The sequence below is a fragment of the Camarhynchus parvulus genome, chromosome 11 (assembly GCF_901933205.1).
Source record: "Camarhynchus parvulus chromosome 11, STF_HiC, whole genome shotgun sequence".
In the NCBI taxonomy this organism is placed as follows: domain Eukaryota; kingdom Metazoa; phylum Chordata; class Aves; order Passeriformes; family Thraupidae; genus Camarhynchus; species Camarhynchus parvulus.
The window spans coordinates 20,552,897-20,562,198 of record NC_044581.1 but is presented as its reverse complement, the minus strand read 5'-3'; the positions used below and the strand labels follow the sequence as shown (position 1 = coordinate 20,562,198).

The following is a 9,302-nucleotide window of genomic DNA, read 5'->3' as shown; positions in this document are numbered from 1 at the left end:
TAAATGTAAACTGGTGCCTTTTTGTTTTTTAGAGTATAATTAAAAGTAAGCAAGTTATTTACCTTTAAGAAGGTGGCATTGCTTAATGAAGAGTCCCTGCAGAACTCTGCTGGGTGATGGCTTGGTCCTGTTGTGGTGGCCAGACTGTCCCTGCTCTGACAAGAGCACTGCTTCAATTCCCCCCTGACACAGTGACACACAAAAATGCTTTATAAAGGAGATAACAAGGAGGTTGATGCTGCTGCTCTGTAAGTATCTGAGTGCTCCAAAACCTGTTTGTTGTTGTGGGAGTTCAAGTTGTGCAGAGTTATTAACTGAACCTGTGAAATTTGGCATCTGTGGGCCTGGGTTCTGCTGCTCACAGGCTTTCCTGGCTGTAAAGGCAAACAGACTTCTGCACTGAACAGTTTACATCAAAGTGTCACAGATTTTTTCCTTTAAATGGGCTATATTTTGCCCTGGATCTTTCACTAGGACTTTCTCTGGGGGAGTGCCTTGAAAAAAACAAGGAATAGGACTTTGGCCTACTAAAATGGAATACAGAAAAATTAAATAGAAGCGATTTCTTTTTTCCTCTTCTATTGCAAATTGGTTTCATACTGTGCATTCCAGAGTTAGAAGATTCAAATTCTTGAGGGCCTTAATCCCAGGAAGGGCTTGTGGCAAAATGCATAACAAGAGTTGTAGTTGCATTAAATAAATACTGCTCAGTATTTTTTTCCAGGTTCTTCTGTGATCAGAACTAATTTCATCAAAGAAAATGCATTTTTGAAAGAGATCTTGCTTTCCTAGCATTTGTAAACATTTTGGGTACATTCCACTTTTGCAAGGCCATGTACTGTAGTCATTGCACTGCCAGAGTAGTTGTTTCCATCAAAGGCTACAGGTTTTAGTGTCTTTATTTTTTTTTTTTTGTCTAGAGGTAATTTTTAAATCCATAGCCTTGTATGTGTAAGGTAGTCAAGTACAGCTAGGAGAAAGATGAAAGGTTTATTTTGTGTAGATATGATGAAGGACCTTAGAAATACATGTATATTTATTTCTGTTACAGAAAAATATTTCTATAATAAAATAATGCTGATCATGCCATGCTTTATACCATCACCATGATAAGGCTCTTAAAATTGAAATATGTACTTCAGAGTACTGCTGTATTTTGGGAGCAACCCTGAACAGCTAAGGTGTGTAACTTCCCATTATTTCTTAGGTGCATCATACATATTTTATGTATTGATTCATTTTGTAACTCAGTGAAAATTTTACTGAGAAGGTTTTACTTTTAGAAACTTAAAAAAATCCAGGTTAATGAAAATTTGATGTTGAACCATAGAGAAGTATTCACAGCCCTCATTACTGGACTGTGTACAGCTTTGCATCAATGAGAAATACAAGCCTGGTGCTCTTTGTAAGCACTGACTGCTGTGTGCTGCAGGGCAGATTTCTCTCCTAGCTCACCCCTGGAAGGGAAGAGCCACAAATTCAGTATTAATGTTACAGAAGAAATCTCTATATTTGCACTGTGAGCACAAAGAGGTGCAGTGCAGTGCCCTGGAATGTCAATACCTGTGTAAACCACAAAGTCTGCCTTAGTGTGTGTCTGCCCTTCTGCCATCTCTTGTAGGTGTTAGACAGGGAATCAACCATCCTTGAAGGCGCCTCAGTTCTGGTTCATATAAACTGCCTCCCTGTATTCAGAACTTCCTAAAATTAGAAAAAAAGTGGAAATACAACACTTTAAGGACTTTACAACCTTAAGTTAATCAGCTAGTAAACTTGTTAAAATTTTTGTTACTTTTTAACACTATTTGTCTGCATTCTTTAAAGATTTTTGTAGACAGGAAACAAAGTGTTTAAGTTGTTTGGTTGGTTTTGGTTTTTAAAGATACAAAATTCCCCTGTCCAAGCAAACCAAACCAAAAAAACCCTAACAACCCTTCTAAAAAAACCCTTTCCAAAAAACCCCTCTGAATAGAGAAGACTAGCCACTGGTTTAAAAAGAGTGCAAGCTCATAGGCAGCATAAAGGGGAAAAGTTATTCCCTTAATATTTCCTCTACTGCTGTTAAAGCAGGGAATATTTCTGTTAGAAATTCTGGTACCTTCCTGCTTGTCTATTACTCTGCAACATCTCTTAAACAAACTTGTTCTCTATTTCTGTTCTCTGCTTTTTGGCTTTTTTGTTTGTTTTTAATTTGTGTTGTACATATTAATTTAGTTACATTTTACCATAGTGTGTGTGCAGGCAAATGATTCAGGTATGGCATCATGTTTGTCAGAATCTGCTGCTGCTTCCTGGACTACTGAGCAAGATACTAAGCCAGAAAGATGCTGGGCATCATTGTGCTTTGCCTTGCTTTGGATCTCTTAATTTTTAATAAAATTTGACATGCCCAGAGCCTGTGGGTTCCTGACTGTCACTCTTAACAACTAAGCTTGAGGATTCCTAAACTCTACTCCTATGGTCTTAGCTTGACCCATGACTCCATGTGTGGACATGAATTTGGTGGGAGAGAGTGTATTTTGGTTTGGTTTTGTATCTCTGGGTTTTTTATCATCTGCTTTTTCTGGTAGCTGAAGCTGGTCAAAGAGATATCACTTTTTAAATAATACATGTGAAATCTTGGTTCTAGGAAATTCACTGTTGTGTACAGCTACCTTTGATGTGTATGTATGCATATATCCCAACTGAAAAAAAAAAAGCTCTGAAGTGTACAACTGTTAGGGTGGTTAAAAAATAATTTCTGAAGTACAGCCTCTCCCTTTTCTCAGGCCAATGCTTGTTTTGCTGATGCTTCTCCTTCCCCATATCTTTTAGCCACTGCTGGTTCTGTCCTGCTCTTTTTCAGGAGGAGGTGAAGGCTGGGTTATTTTGTGCAGACTTGGAAATCTGCATCTGTATTGAAGAGAATTGGACAGACTTCATGATGATTCCAGATTGTGAAGGATGGAAGGACCCAGCTTGATGATGCAGAGGGATACCACTTTCTAGCCTAGCAGAAAGGCTTGGCTTTGCTGTGCTTTGGTTTTGTTTTGCCATGAAATGCTCATTCAGCTACAGGGGCAGAAGCACTAATGTTTCAAACTATACCATCATATGCTGATGTGAGGCGGAAATGAGAATAAACCAGGAGATGGAAATAGAGTCGTAAATGATACTTGAGTGTTTTGACAGCCTGTACAGTACAATAGATATGTCTTACAACAAACCAAGGGACAAACTTGAGAAGCCTGAAGGGAATTGGGTACTTTTTAATCAGACCTTTCTCTGAGAGGAAAAACTGCTTTTGCATGTTCAAGATTTTTGGACTTGGCTGGAAGTTGAGTTTTAATCTCCCAGGTAAGTGCCAGGATTTAAAATCTGGTACAAATAGCTGTCTGAATCTGAGCCTTGCAGGCAGCACACCTGGTGTCCTGTCCTTTGTCAGTCACCGTAGCAAACAGCTCAGTGAGCTGTTCTTCCCTCTTCAGATGCTGGCTCTTGTGCTCTTGGCTGCAGGGATTAAGTGGTTACCAAGGCTGAGGTGAGGCTGAGGTTTACATTTTATTCCCTTTCATTCTATGTGTTCCCTGCTTTATGATGCCCTCTGGATCTCTCTCCCTTCTATCCCTGTCTCTTACTGTAGGACTTTTAAGACAAATATGGTTTTGGCCTCTCGCCATCTTTTTACTGACTTTGTAGTCCTTCTTCTTGGATTTTCCTTTTCCATTTTGCAAGTGCAGAAGTTTCTCATTGAAGATAGAGCACTGGTGAGAGGTGTCAAGGACCGAGGACAGGAGGTTTAAAAACCACAGTTTGGTTTGCCTGTACTCACAGCTGGGAGTAGACACAGGACACAACTCTCTGCACTCTAAAGCTTCAGGAAAAGGCACATTCTAAGCAAAGTTTAGTCTTCATTTTTCTTTCAATATCTCTCATAGAACTCCTCAGCAGGTCAATAACTGTGAGCAATTTCTGATTTGGTTCTTGGTACAAAGGGGCTGGAAACCAAATGATTTTTCCCAAGGTTTAGCAGTAAGTGAAATTTGAGAAATCCCTTGACAAAGGCCTCTGAATATGAAGTGTGGGACAGCATGTCTGTTGGGGGTCAGGTTGGTTGTTCATGTGTTTTCTTTCCTTTGGAGATGAGTTATTTTTGTTGAACTCAGCTCTGAGCACGTTTCTCTCACAGCAGTAGCTTGTTTGGAGCTGGGCTGTGGCCATGGCTGTGTCCTGGGCCCTCAGCCCACCCCAGGCAAGAGTGGCCTCCCCTGGGGCCAGCAGCCCCTGTCCTGAGGCTGACAGCTGCAGTGGAGGTTGTTCATTTGTTGTCTTTCCTTTGAAGGTGAGTTATTTTGTTTAACTCAGCTCTCGGGGCGTTTCTCTCACAGCAGTAGCTTGTTTGGAGCTGGGCTGTGGCCATGGCTCTGTCCTGAGCCCTCAGCCCACCCCAGGCAAGAGTGGCCTCCCCTGGTGCCAGCAGCCCCTGTCCTGAGGCTGACAGCTGCCCCAGGGCTTGTGCTTTCACAGGTGATGTGCTTTCACAGGTGATGGAGCCTGGCTAATGAAATCTCTTTGGGGTGTTACATTTTAGTTGAATGGTTTGCTCTGTCTCACCCCTCGAAAATGTATGGTTTATTCGAGGTCTGTGATCCTCCCCTGAAGCGTCATGTGTCTGTAATCCCATTGGCCCAAGGCTTATTCCGTGCCCACGTTGAATCTCCCTGTTAGGCTGTGAGGGGAGACCACAGATTGTCTCTTGGCCCTTTGCTCTCTTAGCCCTTCTCTCCCGAGGCTCTCCCTCTCTCCCCCTCCCTCCCCTTCTCCCCTTCTCCCTCAGAAGCCATGCTGCTCCCGGGGTGGGACCCCAATAAACCCTCAGCTGATGAGCCCCCTCAGGAGCCGTGTGGAGTCTCCTTTCCTTGCCTGCTGCTGCCGGCGAACACACAGCCCCCCGGGGACCCCCTCAATCCACCTGCAACATGCTCTGCATGGTTTTGGATCCATCTTTTGGAAAGGTGCTCCCAAGTCCAATGTATTTTTAAATACACAGGGACTCCTGTGTCCTTAGGCTGGAGGAAGGCTCTGGACTGAATCAGAACTCTGAACCCAATCCCCACATGGGCCTGTTCCTTCACAGCTGGGTTCCATGTTCCTTGTGGGTCCCTCCCAACTCAGAATATTCTGTGATTCGGTGAGCCTCATCCCTTGATCCTTCTGAGATCAAACTCTTCTGGTTTATGTACTAGTGTGAATGGAAGGCAATAAATTCCTTTAGCAAGTTTTTGAAAACACTTGAGGGTGGCCAAGCCAGCAGAAGCTCTGCCTCATTCTCCCTGTGCTTCCCAACAGTGCCCACTTGGCTCCTGGAATTTTATTTTCTCCACTTCTGTCTTGCAAAGCATGTAGCTCAGTGATGATGTATCTGTTGCCACTGTTTTCAATCCTGTGATAAATCAGGTAAGAATAATCCCAATCTATTTTTTACTGACTTTGCCTTAGACTGACTTACAGGTGATGCTCCACAGAGTATTTTTTGCATTACAGCCCCTAGTATTTTATGCTACATAAATATATAGGCTTACGTAGTATTGCATTGCTATTCAAGCTTTATTTAAACTCCTTTCTGTTGGAAGCAGCTTGCCTTTCTGTATCAAGTATCACAGTACTCTCAACATGCTGGTAGCGTCAGCTGTTTCAAGGCTTTTTGTTCAGTGGGCTTTAAAATACCAGTAGTTATGTCTCCTTTGGGGCTAGTTGATTTGTCTTTAGGAAAAATCTCTCTTATATAGATTGAGTGTGCTGCTAAATTTCATTTAGCATATGAATTTAAATTTCTAATTCTGTACATTGATTTGTGTGGTTAGAAATTCTACACATTAGGCACTAACCTTTGCAAAGCCTTTAATGTATGTGATGCTGGGAGCAGAGATGAAGCTGTTCCTAAAAATGCAACATCGTGGAACACTTTTTGGGGATTGGCATGTAATTCAAAGATGAGATCTAGTAAATCATCGTGTTCTAAATTAAGATCTCTGATTTAAGGCCAAATGTTGTTACTTTTAAAGCATGTCAGTATAACCAGGGAAAACTTGAGCCAAACTCAATTAACAATTATGAGGAATTTGTTCTTTAATTTTGCTTTTGATTTCCTTATATAACAGCCAAGAAAAGCCTTGGTAGCTGTTGCAGCATTACTACTATTACTATTATTAATATTTTCTCATTACCATACAGACTTATCTCAAGAGCTGCAAAGTTTCCTTGCTGGCTGATTTCCATACCTTAATTGTTTAAACAAACAAAAATAAACCCATGCCAAAACTTAGCAGTTCTGTAAGCAATCAGTATTTCTGATGCTGTAATACATTTAGTTTTCCCACTAGCTAGTAAAGGTATTGAAAGAATTAATCTGTTGGAAATTATACCTCAGAAAGTGGATTTTGAGCTATGGAAAAGGCGATTTAATCATGAGAGCCTCTGACATTAGTTAAAGGTTCAGGAGCTGCTTAGCCACAAGGAGGTCTGCTCTGAACTTTTCTTTTAAAAGCAAGCTAAATATTTGTGATTTCCATTAACTAACTATATATTCATGCTATTATTTAAAATGTGGAATCTTTCTTTACATGTGTGCATATATACACAAACCACACCTTTTTTCCTAGCTAAATATGTATTTAACAGCTATATACAGTTAACAGCTTTATACAAAGAGAAGAATGTAAACTGTGTTTCTTTTTAGTGTCTACCATCTGAAAGATGGAGATGAATAGAATTTTAATATATAGATATAGATATTATTATTATTTTATTACAAAAGTATTTCTGAATAATTAACTAAGATAATGACTCCATAATTTTTGTGCCCGGGCCATGGAAAGATACTTTTAAAATTACATTCAGATGGCTGTTACCAAGGCTACTGAATGTGATAGGTTTTGTTTTCAAATTCTGTGAAAGAAGAGTAGCTCAGTGCTGTTCTCACATTTTGCATTTTTAGAAGATTCCCTGGTGTGAAAGTGGCCATACTGCTACAGCAGCAAATCTCTATATATTAATTAAGTGCATGAATTTTTTTTCCCCTAGTGTATGGCACAAATAAAATATGCAAAACACTTTCTGAGGAGCATCTGATGTGTGAGTGATACTTGGTTGAGCCCAGCTGGAAAGGGGAATTGTTCTCTGGAGCAGTGTGACAGCACCTGACACTTGTCAAGAGACAGGAGGAGCATCAGGGCCCTCTCCTATGTTTCCCTTGAGCTCCATTCTGAGCCTGCTGCAAACTTCTGCACATCTCCATCCTCCCCAGCTGGCTCCTGGAGCAGGCTGAGCTCCCTGCAGCAGTTCCTGGGTCCCGTCAGGGATGCAGGAACACCCCCTTCACCTCTACATCAGGGCTTCAAAACTGAGACACTTGGGATTTCCATCACTGCAAAACTGAGACACTTGGGATTTAGATCACTGCAAAACTGAGACACTTGGGATTTAGATCACTGTAAAACTGAGACACGTGGGATTTACATCACTGCAAAACTGAGACACTTGGGATTTAGATCACTGCAAAAAGGACATATCTGAGATTTACATCACTGCAAAACTGAGACACTTGGGATTTAGATCACTGCAAAACTGAGACACTTGGAATTTACATCACTGCAAAAAGGAGATACCTGAGATTTACATCACTGCAAAACTGAGATACCTGAGATTTAGATCACTGCAAAACTGAGATACTTTGAGGTTTAGATCACTGCAAAACTGAGACACTTTGAGGTTTAGATCACTGCAAAACTGAGACACTTGAGATTTAGATCTCTGCAAAGCTGAGACACTTGAGATTTAAATCTCTTCAAAACTGAGATATCTGAGATTTAGATCACTGGAAAACTGAGACACTTGAGATTTACATCATTGTAAAACTGAGATACTTGCGATTTCGGTCTCTTCAAAAAGGAGATACCTGGGATTTAGATCACTACAAAACTGAGATACTTGAGATTTAGATCACTGGAAAACTGAGACACTTGGGATTTAGATCAGTACAAAACTGAGCTACCTGAGATTTAGATCACTACTGTGTACTTTTTCCTGTGTCCCAGACTGATGCTGGAGGGTGCAGGGGTTGTTGGTGCTGCAGGTTTTACTCTGCAGTCTGTGCTCAGTGCAGCCCTGGCTGTGCTGCTCTGTGGAGCTGGGCTGGGGGTGCTGTGCTGCTGCAGGTGTGTGGAGGACTGATCCTTTGGGTTGTACCTTCCTGGGCACTCACCCCACCCAGGAACAGCAACAGGTCTCCTTGCTTTCTCTTGATTTCTGCACTTTAATTTTGTGTTGGGAACTGCCCTCGTTTTGAAATGCCTAAATTTGTGTGTCTCTGGTGGACCCTCATGGTGACTAAAATCAGTATTCCAGAGCTGTGTCTGTGCTGCTTTCCCCTGCTGAGCAAGAATGCTGCCAGAAAAAAAAACCCAACCAGCTCCTTATTTTACATTTTATTTCTTTTCTTTTTTTTTCCTTTTTTTTTTTTTCCTTAGGGAATAACTAAAAGCTACAGAGGCCATAAAGGATGTAGCTCATTTTATGGGCTTCACTATTGGTGCTCTAAAACAATTTTTTTTTCCAGAAAAACTTTTTTTTTTCCAAAAATCAGCATGTAAACAAGAAGCCACTTCAGCCTCAAAGGCCACGCTGGTGTGATTTCCTCACTGCTGTGTCGCTCACCAGCCTCCAGGAGTGGGAGGAGGAGGAGTGGGAGTGCTCTTCCTCTGCGCTTCCACACTGAGGGTACACCACAAAACACAGCTTCTGCCCCCAGCACGTCAGGGACTCTGCAGGGAGCAAATCACCAGGGTTAGTGGGGGTTAATGGGGGCTTCTAAACAAAAACGGGATGCTGCAGCACTGCCCCGTGGGGAGGAGCTGCACAGCCCTGCTGCCCCCTGCGTGCCCCCTCCAGCCCTTCTCCCTCCAGCTCAGTCTGCAGAGTGTTCCTGAAGCAGGGCAGATGAAGGTGGGACAGCTCTAGGAACAGCTCTAGGGACGCCTTTAGGGACACCCTTCCCCAGCCCCTCACAGAGCTACCAGTGCTGCCCACGGCAGGCTGATGGGATTGGGATGGGGATGGGGATAGGGATGGGATGGGATTGGCATGGCATGTCATGGCTGCCAGCCCTCTTGGCACTGTGTCAGCCCAGCTGCAGTGACCACTGGCCATGGGGAGCTGCTGGCAGCGGAGCCAAGTGCAGCTGACAGAAACCTCCAGAAGGCTGCAGGGTGCTTGTTTGAAAGTCCTCACCTTGGAGCAAAGTGATTAAAAACCAAGCACAACCA

The 9,302-nt window shown here is 42.4% G+C and overlaps 1 protein-coding gene across 1 annotated transcript in view; it reads right to left on the bottom strand.

Moving 5' to 3' along the window:
- Window positions 1-8,503: 8,503 nt before the first annotated feature.
- Window positions 8,504-9,302, bottom strand: part of SLC7A10 (solute carrier family 7 member 10) — a 41,617-nt gene continuing 40,818 nt past the window's right edge. Inside the window, exon 11 of the mRNA XM_030955919.1 lies at window positions 8,504-8,801. Within this exon, the coding sequence (XP_030811779.1) occupies window positions 8,650-8,801 (152 nt within the window). The 3' untranslated portion in view covers window positions 8,504-8,649. The remainder of the gene's footprint in view (window positions 8,802-9,302) is intronic.